The sequence below is a fragment of the Rhodnius prolixus genome, unplaced genomic scaffold (assembly GCF_049639745.1).
Source record: "Rhodnius prolixus isolate KJV_2025 unplaced genomic scaffold, Rpr scaffold_5, whole genome shotgun sequence".
NCBI lineage: Eukaryota > Metazoa > Arthropoda > Insecta > Hemiptera > Reduviidae > Rhodnius > Rhodnius prolixus.
In genome coordinates, this window is record NW_027411624.1 from 39,305,483 (window position 1) to 39,319,303 (window position 13,821).

Below are 13,821 nucleotides of genomic sequence, written 5' to 3' on the forward strand. Positions count from 1 at the left end.
TAAGTTTAAAAATATAGATAAATATACGATTTAAAACGTTCAGAAATCTGACTTTAAACAAATGAAATGGTTTTCTCTTTTGGTTAATTAATCTTTAACGTTGAACCATATGATTTCAAAGTGTAGAACGAAGCAAATTTATTAAATAGCCGTGGAAAGCTTAGTGCTTTTTGTGCTTGAGATTTTTCACTCATCAAGAAGAATCTAGAAAATTATAGGCGCTTGGAATTCTTTCTGCTGAGAGTTTGCGAGGTCATGGATTAGAAAAGTCTGAAGGGAGGAATGGATAGAATTAGTATTTTTTAAATGATTTAAGGCGTGTCAACATCTGAGGTTATTGGCGCCCGGAGCTTTCCATCACCGGACAGTGAGCTGTAAGAAGCTTCTAGGAAGAGATAATCTGAGGGCAACAGCTGAATTCGAATCCAGAATCTCCGCTAACTACATAGCTAATCCCTTCCCTTAGAAATAGTTAGAGATATTTATTGATAGGTAGATAAAAATGGTTAAGATAATATTATTGTACTCTCGCCTGATATGGAAGTCATGTGCGTCAAAGTTGCTAAAGAAATAGGTGCTTCCATCTTTTAGAAACAGAGGAAGATCAGCCAACCCCAGGCCGTCCCTCATTAAGTAAGAATTAAATGGACTAGCCAATTCCTCTAAGGCTTCCCTGAACGTAGCGCTTGCACAACTTCCTGAAAAATAATCACAACTTGGCATTCTCAGTGATATCTTGCTCACAATGCCATGCGATTCCAAAACACCTGTTAAAAACGTGAATGATCATTTAAAAACTAATTTTGTAATCAATTTACGTAATTTCGTCACATTCTAAATTGATAATAGGCACAGTATCGCCTTTATTGTTGGATAACATTTATGTATCGAAAAAATATCGAAAACAAAATGAAAATCAAGTATAATATCAAGTTTGGATCTCAAATATTATACAAAAAAATTTCATAAACGAAGTTATCTAGAGATTGTTGCCAGTATTCCATCAAGTACATTTTTGTATCCTTTATTAAATTTGCACTTATATTGAAGGTATAATAACATCCTCGACTTCGTGAATTGAACACCTACATTCATTATTAGCTTTTCATAAATTTTAACAATTATTTTAAAATCCGCAGATAATTAAATTCAAATGTTGTGAATTATTCTAAATTAATTATTCAAATGAAGTACTGTAATCTTTATACCACTAATATAATCGTTTCTCTTTTTTTTTAAATTTTATTAATGAAAAACATTTATTCAAAAGTTTTCCTTTAAATTTATATATTTTTTGGTAATTTTCCTCCCACGAGTAATCTTGACTTTATTGTATATTATCACGCTATTTAGTAGAATTATTTTAATTCTTATAAGTTGACATTTCATGCTTTACTAGTAAAATTTTATAATTCTTATTTCCCTAATTAGATTTATGTCTGAAATTATTGCATAATATTTTAAAGTGTGTGGTGTTTTAAGGGTTAGTTTTAAGTATTTTGGAAAACGCTTCATAACATAAATTGTTACTAGTAGCTGCTAAATTGTATTTTGTAGGATGAGATCTGTTCTTAGGGCAGCGTACTGAAACGGCAAGCTCTTCGAAATGAGCGAGTGTTTAAGATACAACTGTTTCCGACAATAAAGTTTCTTATAAAGCACAGAAAAAGACAGCAAACTAGGACGATATACAGCAAAAGAAGAAGTTACCTATCCTCAGTTAAGCAAAATAAATTACAATTTACGGAAAATAAAGTTAAATTCGTAAAAATGATGATGCTTAAAGTCCAAACAATTCTGAAGTTGTATATCTATCTTGGTGGCTGGACCGCTATTTGAATTAATGTCCGTAGGTCTGGTCTCCTTAGGGGCAATTGCGAAACACCTGTACTGGTCTTGTCTCCGAAGGTTTTGCCAGAAAAAGAAATTTGTATAACTTTGAAGCTTATCCGAGGAGCTCCTCACCAGACTTCTAAGTTGTGATTCTATTTTTTTCATTCTAGATCTATTTTAGTAGACTTTAGGTTAGACAGTTTAAAAATACACTGTAGGTGTGTATTTTTATCTTGCAACATGTCATAGCGAGCAGGGAAAAAAACAAATGCTCTTATAGATCTAATAAACCAACTACATCTTGACTTCTGTTTGCACACTAGTTACGTCAGAGGTTACCAAAGACGTGATGCTGGAATGAAATTATTGTGTCACGTATTTTGTTCACTTCGACCCCCTCCCCCAATACTGCTCGTGGTTTATTTCAAAAAAAGATCTTCTTATTGACTTTTTTTCATCCAGTTTCTCCATTAGAAGATATAGAGAACAAAGTTGGTGGAAATGCAATTTGTATATATATGTTTTAATTATATTTAGTTGTACTTATTATATTGCTGGATGTAATTTGACGTCAATAGTAATAGAAATAAATTGCCCTTGCACAGTTTTTCCATGTAAAGAGTTTATACTAGCTTGATAGCATATTAACATACTTGCAGTTAATTGCAAAGTAAAAAAAAAAGCGTCAGTGGAGCTAATATTGAGAAAATCGTAATAGCTAGAAAAGAAAATAAAGAAATACTTTTCTTTTTCCTTGGATTTTCTTTATTGAATTATTCTTAAAATGAAATTTCATAAAACGTACGGTTACCCACAATCTGAAAACAGCGGCGCTTTTTTACTAATTTATTAGGCCCTCCAGTACCCTTGGAACCATACATGAGTTCCATTTATTTCATCAACTAACTGAAGATGATAGGGACTCGTTCGTTCTTTATTAGTAGGTACACGAAATTCGTCTGATCTGTTTTCTGTATTTTTTTTAAATTATTTAGCCTTGGAGAGACATCTAAAGAGAAATAATCGAGAATGAGTGCGCAGAGCTATGGGCAAGTCAAGTGAGCGGAGGGACTCGGTGTTTTTAAGTGCATAAACTATCTGTGCCTACGTTTCCAGGAAACAGGCTGCCTTACCCATCATCGCGCTTCGGGAAGACGGAATTTGGATAATCAGACAAAATATGACTCTTTTATCTCTACAGATTCTAAGACGCCTGCATGACATTAACCAATGCATTCACATTATCTAAACTGAATGACTCCATTCACTCTTTACAGAATTTTTTTTTCTTTTCTTTTATATTTTTTTAACATGATTGTTTTTGTTCCTTAAACAGATTAATATAAAATGTCGGCTGGAAATATCAACGAAACCGTTTCCTAAAGTGGAATATCTGAATACAAGCTTAAACCTACCACGCTCAGTCGCCCCTTATGCAAGATTATCTCAGCCCAAAGAAGTACGAGAGCTAGACCATAGTGTTAACTTTAGGAACGTAATTCCACAAGTTTTGTTATCACCATTTAATGTAACTCGCGTTGGTGGAATTTTATTCGTACTGGATTGGGGTCATCTGCAGTTGATAGATATGGAATCAAATAACACAGGGTGAGTATTCCAGGCTAATTGCTAAATTTAGTGGAACTATTTGTTTTTGTAATGTTAACCTTCCCCGTAGTATATTTTTGTATAACGCAGTATTTTCATTTATCAGAGTATTGATAGAGTGGAAACAAAATGAGACTCAACTAGGAATGGAATGGTTTCAGATAACATTATTGCAAAGCACTCTATGTACTTCTGTAACACATTCAGATGTTAGGTTGTGGGAGGAATGCAGCAGAAACCAGTCACCCTCTGCTTGTCGCAAAACGTGCGGTCTTGGAGCTTCAATTGCTACGTAAGTGCTTTATTTATACAAAATAATTTAGGAACTGATTTAAAATTGATTTCCATTTTATTTTTATTATTTATTTAAAATCAAAATCATTTGTTTTTAGTTCAATATATCAGATAAAATGATATGTTTATTTCTGTTCAGTCAGTTAATTGAGAGTGAAACGAAGTTAGTTAGTTTTCGAAAAAAAATCAGATAACTAAACCCTAGATCATGCTCTTTCGATAAACCGAGGTGCTTTCTAACCATTTGCTATCTTTGTAGCTTAGCTCCTCAGTTGCCTTAACGCAATTCCCCCATTTAAAGTGAAACATATTAATAGGTCTGGTAAAACCTCGGTAAAACGAATTATTTATTTTATTTTATTATCAATACACAATAAGTCATCCTTCTCTTATTGTGAAAATTGTTTGAGATCAGTGAAGAATGAAATTACTGTTTCATTAAAAAGGGTTTGTTTTTTACTGTTGAATTTTCATTGTTTCAAGAATTGTCTGTTTATTCATTTAACAGGATGGGAACATGTATTTGGCAAGGACCTAAGAAAAATTTTTCATCACAGATGACCATAAATTATTCAACATGTAGCCCGGATATTAATTGTCCAGACAAATGGTGTGACCCGTTAGAGGAATTAAATTTTGCACTGTGCAGTCAAGATTGTACTAGTAGGTTTTTATAAAAATAGGTTACATTCATTTTAAAGTGAGCTAAATTGTAATCAAAAATATTTTCTACTTTTGTATTTTAGGCCATGAGGATATCCCATTGGGAATGAAGAACGAAAATGGCACAGGCATATTCTCGGGAGTAGGAATTTGCACGTGTGAAGTGGGGAAGTGCCATTGTGGTACTAAGGTAACCAATTATAATTATTTTATGGTTGTTGTTACGATAAATATTTCATATATTTTTCAAGGCATAAAGCGTGTCTGTTCTTTATAGATGTTAGAGTGCCTATAAAGGGAATGATTACATTAATATTAAATTGTACAGGATGGAATGTTTAATGTTTTTAAACTAGGATTACAGCGCCTCTGAAATCCCCAAAAATCTAATTTGCTTCAATAATAAACACCATATTCACTGGTTGATAGTTCTGAGGACACATAAATACCCAGCTCAGGGAGAGTTTTAAGTTTCAATGATCCTCTAAAGAATCTTTCTCATTTCCATCTCTATGTTCATAATAAAAGAAAAGTTTTGTTTATTCAAATTTAAGTTTATATTTATCTATATTTTATAAACGTACGATATAACCACGTCGGCTTGTACATGATACACTGTAAAACAAAATAGGACGTAACAATCTCATAACTTATTAATTTATCTAACTTACATATGTAGTCTTAACCATTCATCGATGCATTCTTATTCTTTTTTTTTCTAAATATGGAAACCAAAACTAATTTAAAATGGATTTATGTTCAGACAGCATGTTATCATTCGTTTTACCTTATCAATATATCACATTATATCCCATATGTTGTTATAAAAACATGTAATAAAAACTTCGCTGGTTTTATCCGTCCTATCTAGCCCGCATGTTTTTGCTATGCCTGACCGGTTTTAAACTTTCTTTTACCATTAGAGGTTGATAATCAGTTTGGAATAGAGAAGTTAACTTCGTTACGTTTTTGCCTAAAGTTACTTAAATGCAGCGATATTATCCAGCATTGTGGACCTAACCACATTTTCAGTAATTTACTAAAAACCTTGCTTGTACCTGAAAATAGTTAATGGTGTTATAAATTATATTCAATTTTTTGGAAATTAAAAAGTTTTTTGATTTTAAAAAACAAATAATCCAAACAAAACTGTGAAATGGTTTTTGTTAAATATTTTTATTAACATTTTCTCTTTCCTTTGAATAATTAACGCTTAATGTCTCTTCATAAGTATTTTCAGTAGTAGTTTTGGTTTCCTTCATAGATTTTAACAAAGACTGGGGATGAATTCTAGAAATCCGAAACGTCCTAAGTTATTAGAAAAATAAAAAAATTAATATAATATTACAGACTGATATAACTGATATTATTGGTTTCACACAAATTATATTTATAAATATACTCTCTTATTATGTTTTAGATAGTGCCTAAAGTGAAACCGAAGTCTAAACAACAGAACGAGATTCTGCCACAACCGCCTAGACCACCTCTAAACTATACTCAAGGACCTGTAGTTCAAAGTAAGAACTTTTAATATATGTATTAATTTAGGCAAGTTTGCCAGAAAGTTTGTTACAAAGAGAAGGAAACATCTTCAAGTAATTTGTAGTGGATGTTATCCCGAAAAATTCTGTATCGAATAGGAGGGAAGAGCTTTTGAAGTAGTTTTTTGGGAAGTGGTAAAAAGGAGAAACCATGAAGCACCTATAATTTAGAGTTGACGGAGTGATGATAAAGTAAAATCCATTTCGATCTAAAAGATCTAATGTAGCTGGGGTTTTCTGTAGTCTGCATCAGTTACGAAATTGAAAGAGTCATTGTAACCGTTAGAGAGTGTGAGTGCTGTTGAGCTGGAGTGTACCTACATTTAGGCTAACCCAGTACAACGTTGTTCTTACAACTATGTTAGTGGTGTGACTGTTGTTGAGTCACCAATTTAGAGTGGTTTCTGCAGGGACGCGCAATAACTCAAAGAAATGTTTTTTTCTATTTCCCCCCTTATGAGGAAGACATCTTAATATTGAAAAAGGAAGTTATTAGAGATGCGGCAGGAAACGGTCATTTTGAGGAGGTTTTGCAATTGGCGATTGAATTCCTAATGCTTCTTAATATCGTTGATTTTTCCTTCATGTGGCATGTTTTTTTTTTTGTAACCATTGTTCTATTTTCTTTAATCTTCAGAGTTTGATTTCGTCAGTATTATGGTACATAGAATTACTGTGTTCATCTTTAAAAAAAAAAAAAATGATATATTATCATGAAGAAAATCAATTTTTTAAAAAATTATAGCTGTTATTTCCGCATATTGTTTCTTGTCTATAGTTTAGGATTTTATAGCATAAACTTTAGCCAGCCACTTTCTTTAAATTTTATTAGAGGTAATAATCGTTCAAACTTTTCCTTGACATGAGCCTAAAGCATTAAAAAGGAGCAATGAATGGTATTTTACATTGTGGAAGACAATTGAGTTGAAGAAAAATCTGTTATAAATCACAAATAGTGAAAAGAAATTGCTTAAATATGTAGATTACGCTGTATTTAAGAATTTTTTAACTTTTTACTGTAATAAAATGTGTTAAAAAGCGTAAAAAAATATTAATCAGCAGGAGAACTAGTAAGCTGCGATGGCCAATGCGTTCTAATACTAATAGCTGTTGGAGGATGTCTGAGCATTGTTTTTGCTTCATTAGCTGTCTATTCTTCCTCCAGGTAAATTCTCGTAATATTTTTAATTATATATCTTAAAGGAATGAAAACATTTATTGAGTAGATTGTATTCACAGAGGTTGTTGGCCAAATAATAAAGCCAATTCAAGAAAGAATTACTCTACAGACGCCCTACTTTCAGTACCTGCTATTGAAATGACTCCACAAACAGAAACTAAACATAATGTAAGTTTAATAACTTTCATGTAATAATACATTAACTGGTATGGTAATTTAACTGTGATTGATATTTTCAAATGCTGAGACTCATATGCCCTCATCAATATAAGCTGAAATGTTGGCCATGCTGAGCTTGTTTCTTAAAATCATTTCCATTCATTTTCTTATAGGTTTAATATTATTTAAAAAGTATAAAATAGTTTTTGTTTTTTATTCAGAACATAAATAATTTTCATACTTACAATTTGAATCATGTTAGTGAAGCTGGAAAGCGGAAATTCTTTTCCACAAGAATTAGAGCAAACTCACATTAGCCTTGTGGCACTACTTGTATCTCTATTAATTTTTTCAGTCCTAGCAAATCCTTTTTCAACTTGGTAATGGAGCATATAGTTCTACAGAAATATATTTTTATTTTACTCATAGTTCGACGTGGATCCGAAGTGGGAGGTTCCAAGGAGTAGACTGTCAATTGAAGACTGTTTAGGCGAAGGAGAATTCGGACGAGTACTTAAAGCAACTGCTAGAGATTTACCAAATTTTCCAGGTGATTTATATACCATACTTTTTATTAATTCTTCCATTCTTTTTCTGCATGTTTCTGGCTTAACAATTTATTTAAATGAAATAAATTCAAATTTTATTTTGCATATACTATTAATTTTGAGTAAAATCCAAAATATTTTAGATGTTTAAAACCCCAATACTATGCCATAATCCTATGCCAAAGATTTGTTTGATTTAATAGTAATAAATTGACAAATGAAAGAGGGATTTAATTTTACTTTAATTGAATATCGACCGGGTTACTTCCATTCTAATATAAATAATTTGCAGAACCATTAATCTATTTTAGCGTACTTCAGTCCCTAATATTTTATTTGTTTAAAAAACTGCTTTCTCTTGTTACAATCGTTAAGACGTTTCGAACTTATTATAGATCTTTTCCAATGTACAAAAAAAATAAAATCATGTAGAAACATCATATGATAAAAAGCATCCTAAAACCTGCTGTAGATTTTTTACCCATAAAAATATTGAATATACATAAGTATTCATATTTATTTTAAATCAATAAATCTAGATTTTCATGGTTTAATGAAGAATATTCTTCATTAGAAGATATAATAACGACTCTTCTTTTAAAACTTCTCTCGGCCTCCGGACAGTGTTCTCTCGTTACATAGAAGTCATCGCCGGACAGTGAGCTGAAAGAAGCTCCTAGGAAGAGAGCCAGCAGAACCACGCGTGATCTTTGCGTTGGAATCCAGTATTCGCTAACCTCTCAGTTAATCCCTTTCACAATATGCCCTATTCCCTGATGATATTATTATTAACAGCATGTTTGATTTGTTTTATGTTACAAGCGCGCCGTCATGAAGTAAAAAATTCCAAATATGAGATTCCTATTTATTAAACATTTACGATCTGAATAGCAAATATTTTGTGATCCTCTTTTATGCAAAATCAATTACCATAGTTTTTTACCATTTCTATAAAAAGAAAATAAATATTTAGATAACTTTTTTTCCACAATTCTCTGGTAATAGAACACGTTGGCACCGCTCACCCCTTGGTTAGCTATATATATCCTATTTTAAAAATAAGAAAATTGGCTGTATCCGATTTTTTAATGTATTTCTATTTTTTTTTTTTTTTTTTCTGTAACTGTTGCCTTAAAATGTAAATAAAGAGAACAATAGTTAACAACTGTACTAACAAAATTCGGGAGCAGTACAGAAAAATGTTAATAATTAATCTCAGCATTTCATTAACTTTTCGGCATCTTTTTGTTCGTTTTTTTTTAAAAAAAAAAAAAGATATTTGAAAATTAATTTCAAAAAATACTCATGATTATGCATTTTAATAAATCATATATTTTATTAAAAATCTAGACAATAAAATAACAAAAAACATTCTTTTCATTAGCAGCATTGTTATTTATATTCCAAATTATTATTTTGTTTAAACTTTGAAGTCATCTTTTTTTTATTTCAATCTTAATTAAATTATTAACAATTAGCAAACATTTTACCTTATTATTTTTTATTAACACACAAATTTGAAATATTTAACGGTAAAAATTTGTTTTTGAGCATGAAACTTGCTTATTGATCTTGGCAAATCTTTAGAAATTTTAATTTACAATTAGGAAATTTTAAGTGTCTATTAAATAAATGATAGAAATTCTATTATTAAAGGTTGATTCTATTCAAATATAGTGAAATAAAACAGTTTCAAAGATAGAGGCTCCTTAGACTCGTCCATTCATTCATTCGTCCTCGATAATTTACATCATTTAAATGTCTGCTAAATTTCAGAAACAATATTATGTATTAATGCAAATTTTTGATTTTCCTAAACAAATGTTTGGGCAGAATGTTTCCAACCGAATAATACGTTCTGTTTCAAAACAGTACCGAAGTAGCTCTGAGAATTTAGGACTGCCAAGTATTTTTGTTTAAAACAAAAAAGGAAAAGACGTGTAGATGGACATTTGTTCAAAGTTAGGGTGGGATATTTTGAACTTCTACGGTGAGGCAAAACCTTCTGGTGAGAATGTTGCCCCATGAAAATATTTAATATTTGATTTTTCCTCTTTCAGCTACTGGTCGATACTATTTAAGTGTTTTGTTTTTTGCCGGCCTTCCACAATTTGTTCATGCCACAGACCTAGTGTAAATGTAGTGTGCTTGGCAAAATCAATGGAAAAATTGAACTTTCTATAATTCAAGTCTTACTTATTCAATAAACACATATCTATGCTTTTTTTGAGTTATGTGCTTTTCATCTTTTTAGGATTATAAAGCAAAAGTAAACTAACTTTGAGTTAGAGTGAACATCTGGGTTTGTTTTAGCACATTTTATGTATTGAGGACTCAAGTTGGTGTGGACGAGCCTTTAGGATTCTCCTGATTAATTTTCCCACAATTAAAATTAAAAATTAATTTTAGAAGCTTGATATATAGTGTTTTTAAACAAAAACAAAAAACTATTCGAAGCTTTTATATTATCGGATTGAGAATATGTACACGAATTAGTGATTTACTTGCAAACATACAACATACACATTAGTTTCATTTTTCCATTCACTTCATTAAATTGAATTAAGAATAAAAATAATAACATCTAAATGTTTAAATCAATACTGCAAGTCAGACAAAATGAATTTCTTAGAAGATATTCATTATTCATTTTAGGTTAGAATTAAAAGAATTACAAAATAATTTTTATATCACAATTAGAATTTGCATATAACATATAGATTTGTATTTAAAACAAAATCGTTGGCATTATACAAAAATAGAATAAAAAGAAGTGCCTGACTGTCCCACCTTTTCTTTATTGTTGAGTTCGTCTGATAAGGTATTGTGTTATCTTCCTTTGTTGAGCCAAATTTAGTTGTTTACTCACAGCATATCGTTCTACTTCACTGAGGTACTGAATATAGTCTGCGTTATGATCGCCCTGAGCACACATCCATAAAATCACCTTTCTCAGGCTGTTGATCACTTCAGAAGTTGTTGGTATATCTTCTAAATCTTCATCACGATTATTTTGTGAATCTTTATAATCGAAATCCATTTCCGACAGAGGATGATGATTATTATGTCCATTAGATTCTTGTCCATTGATTTGATTGATAAATGTTTCATTATAATATGATTGTGGCAAACCAGCCGATGCTGCCGCAGATGTTGAGCCGACCTGTACTGAAAGTCGCATTCTTTTCTTGTTATTGTCAAAATCTTGTTCAATATAACCACCAGGATGAGGTACAATCACTTCAGTCTCAATAGTTGAATCAAATTTTCTTTTAAACCCATACTCCATAATTTCTTAAAAGAAATAAAAACTATTGAGTTGACTCTAATACTGGATCTTCAGGTTAAGATGCCGGTAACGATACAAAAACATATACTGTGAATACCTCTTTGCAATAATTCAGACTTTGGGAAGTTGTGATGAATGTGAGAAACTATACAGTGGGACATTTAAGGTGACCTTTAAATTTAAAAAATAAAAATAACAACACCAATGGAACCCCACTAACACTTCACTAGCTTACGTCAGGCTAAACTGGCGGGGTAGTATTCGATCTAGTGTGCATGGCTGCCAACCTAATTCAACTCCTACATTGCAGGGTAAAGTCTCCACCCATTTATTAATTTTATCCTCTCATCAATATTTAACTTAAGCATACAGTATTGGGTTTTTTAAAAAAATTAAAATTCAGTTATTGATCATGCAACACTCACTGTCGTTTTTTTTAAGAAGTATCTAAATGAAATCTTCTTACAGTCAATTGTTCAACCAAAAAGAAAAAAATTTCCCTTAACTTTTATTCTTACAAATTTTTTCAATACCTAATTCTGAGATATAATAAAGCAATTCAGTAATAATTTCCATGTTTAAGTGCGTTTAATAAGTGGTCCACTTTTATTTCCTCAGACTCCTAATTAGAGGAAGTTTAAATACGTATCAAATTTTCAATTCTGAATTTTCAGGTGTTGGTTTGTGAGCACTAGTGCAAAAAGAAAAATCACAGTGGTTGTGATTTTGTATGTAATCAGTTCAACTCCAAAACGAAAAATTATAGGGTACCTTACATTTTAAAAACTTAATTTTTTTTTTGACTACCTGCATTCTGATGAAAATCTTTAATGTTTCTACCATTCTTTTTACTTTTTATAGTTTTTTAAAAATATATTTTCTTTAAACTGCGTACCAATTGCGTTCACAAAGGTCTACAATTTTTATTTTTCATAGTTTTCTGAGAAAATTTGATGAAGGGCATTTCTTGGTTCCACTAAATTACCTTTAAGGTAAAAGATTTGGCCTGTATTTATATGAAAAAGATAATTCGTTAGTATCAGTTTTTCGATTTCCTGGAAAATTAATCTAGTAAACTATAACCATACTTTCCATCGATTCAGTCAGGTCTGTATTATTACTATTTAAATTACAAAAACCTTTTCTAGATTGCGCTAAGGGGAGTGGGGATACTTAAACTCATATTTAGATTCAGATTTTTCAAATACACAGAAGTAGTTATAAAAATTTACAAAGATGGTTGTTTTTTTGACATGGCGTTTTTCCTTGTAGTTTTTGACGATTTACCTTTTTCCGTTTAATTATAGTTTTCAATAAAATTTATGGAATATTTTGTGTCGAACTTTTTTGCAGGTTTTATGACGGTTGCTGTAAAAACTTTAAAGGACAATGCTAGTCCATCAGAACTCAGTGACCTAATGTCTGAATACCAATTGTTAAAAGAAGTAACCCATCCGAATGTTGTGAAATTATTAGGAGCTTGCACAACACCTGATGCGCCGGTTTACATTATTATTGAATATTGTGCTCTAGGATCCTTAAGGTACCTTATAATTTTATTAAGATATCCTTTGCCAACCATTCATGGATAAATTTTCTATTCGCACTTTCTAGATGTACATCTATAGAATTTATTTAAAAAAAAATCCACGTTATTTAATTTGTTTTTATTAATAAGTTGTATACGATGTAGGCTTCAATTGAACATTGGTTTGGCTATTTTACATTACAGTACTTCTTTTTTGTTTTTATGTAAATTATTACAATAAAATAATATAATGTTCACATTCTAAATATGTTTTTGTTGCTATTTTAACTTAATATTTTCTAGAGCTTATTTGAGAAGATGTAGAAATATAAAGACTGCTTCTGAACTAGGAAATCCGGAAAGTGCACGAACTAAAAATGAAATTGTACCAAGAGATGTTCTTAGTTTTGCTTGGCAAATTTCGAAAGGGATGGCTTACCTGGCAGAAATAAAAGTAAACAAATTTTAATTTCATGATTAATAATCTATTTTTTTCCATTTTCTTGCCGTTGGAAAAGTATGCAATGCATTCCAACTGATTTTCAGTATTGAGGTTGCAAAGGAACATCCGTTTTGATCAGACTTGGACCTTACAAGCATACGAACACTAAACCAAGTCTGTCACAAGATATACGAGAAAATATAATGCACATTGAACAAGATTTAAATTGTCTTTCATGGAGTATTTCCCAAAACCCGAAAACACAATTGATAATAATTGGATTTAAAACACCCTTCTATAAAGAAAATTTAGGAAAAGCTACGGTATTATCAATAATAGATAAAGAAAATTTAACAGAATTATTATATGACAGAACTTAAATGACAACTAGGTAAAAATCTGCTTAAAGAGACTGATTGTCATGAGTAAGCTCTGTCCAAGCAAGATTAAATTTAATTTAAAAAAGTTTTAAAACTAGATCTAGAGAACATGAACTTGAACTCCTTTGTAACAGATACATTGTATTTCTATTCAAATAAAGATGATAATAATAATAAAATAACACATTCGGAATAACAAATTTCACGAAATACAGTCATTTTTAAGAAGTGGTACAATTTAGCATGATGTACTGCCAAGTGGTACGCGAGCCAAAAAATGGTTGGGAAACGCTGTATTAGTCTATTAATTTGTCAGTCTATCTACTTACACACATCTCCATGTTAGTAAAGTA

The 13,821-nt window shown here is 30.8% G+C and overlaps 2 protein-coding genes across 12 annotated transcripts in view; one reads left to right on the forward strand and one right to left on the reverse strand.

Annotated features, from left to right (window-relative positions):
* Nucleotides 1-13,821, forward strand: part of Ret (protein kinase receptor Ret oncogene) — a 113,783-nt gene that overhangs the window by 95,350 nt on the left and 4,612 nt on the right. For 10 of the 11 annotated variants that reach the window (XR_012460881.1, XM_074136082.1, XM_074136084.1 and 7 more), the window contains 10 exons: nt 3,170-3,441; nt 3,548-3,733; nt 4,244-4,398; nt 4,482-4,588; nt 5,819-5,918; nt 7,002-7,107; nt 7,182-7,290; nt 7,711-7,831; nt 12,472-12,661; nt 12,950-13,100. Coding sequence is in view for 10 of the 11 variants with exons in the window: in XM_074136082.1 (XP_073992183.1) it covers nt 3,170-3,441; nt 3,548-3,733; nt 4,244-4,398; nt 4,482-4,588; nt 5,819-5,918; nt 7,002-7,107; nt 7,182-7,290; nt 7,711-7,831; nt 12,472-12,661; nt 12,950-13,100 (1,497 nt within the window). In the remaining variant the exon portion in view is untranslated. The remainder of the gene's footprint in view (nt 1-3,169; nt 3,442-3,547; nt 3,734-4,243; nt 4,399-4,481; nt 4,589-5,818; nt 5,919-7,001; nt 7,108-7,181; nt 7,291-7,710; nt 7,832-12,471; nt 12,662-12,949; nt 13,101-13,821) is intronic. The other variant, XM_074136081.1, reaches the window with a different exon arrangement.
* On the reverse strand, nt 9,408-11,403 carry LOC141458333 (uncharacterized). The gene has a single exon (XM_074136178.1). The coding sequence runs from the start codon at nt 11,116-11,118 to the stop codon at nt 10,627-10,629; it is 492 nt and encodes a 163-aa protein (XP_073992279.1). The 5' UTR covers nt 11,119-11,403; the 3' UTR covers nt 9,408-10,626.

Coding starts and splice junctions, on each gene's coding strand:
- LOC141458333 (XM_074136178.1), bottom strand. CDS start 11,118: ATGGAGTATGGGTTTAAAAGAAAATTTGATTCAACTATTGAGACTGAA.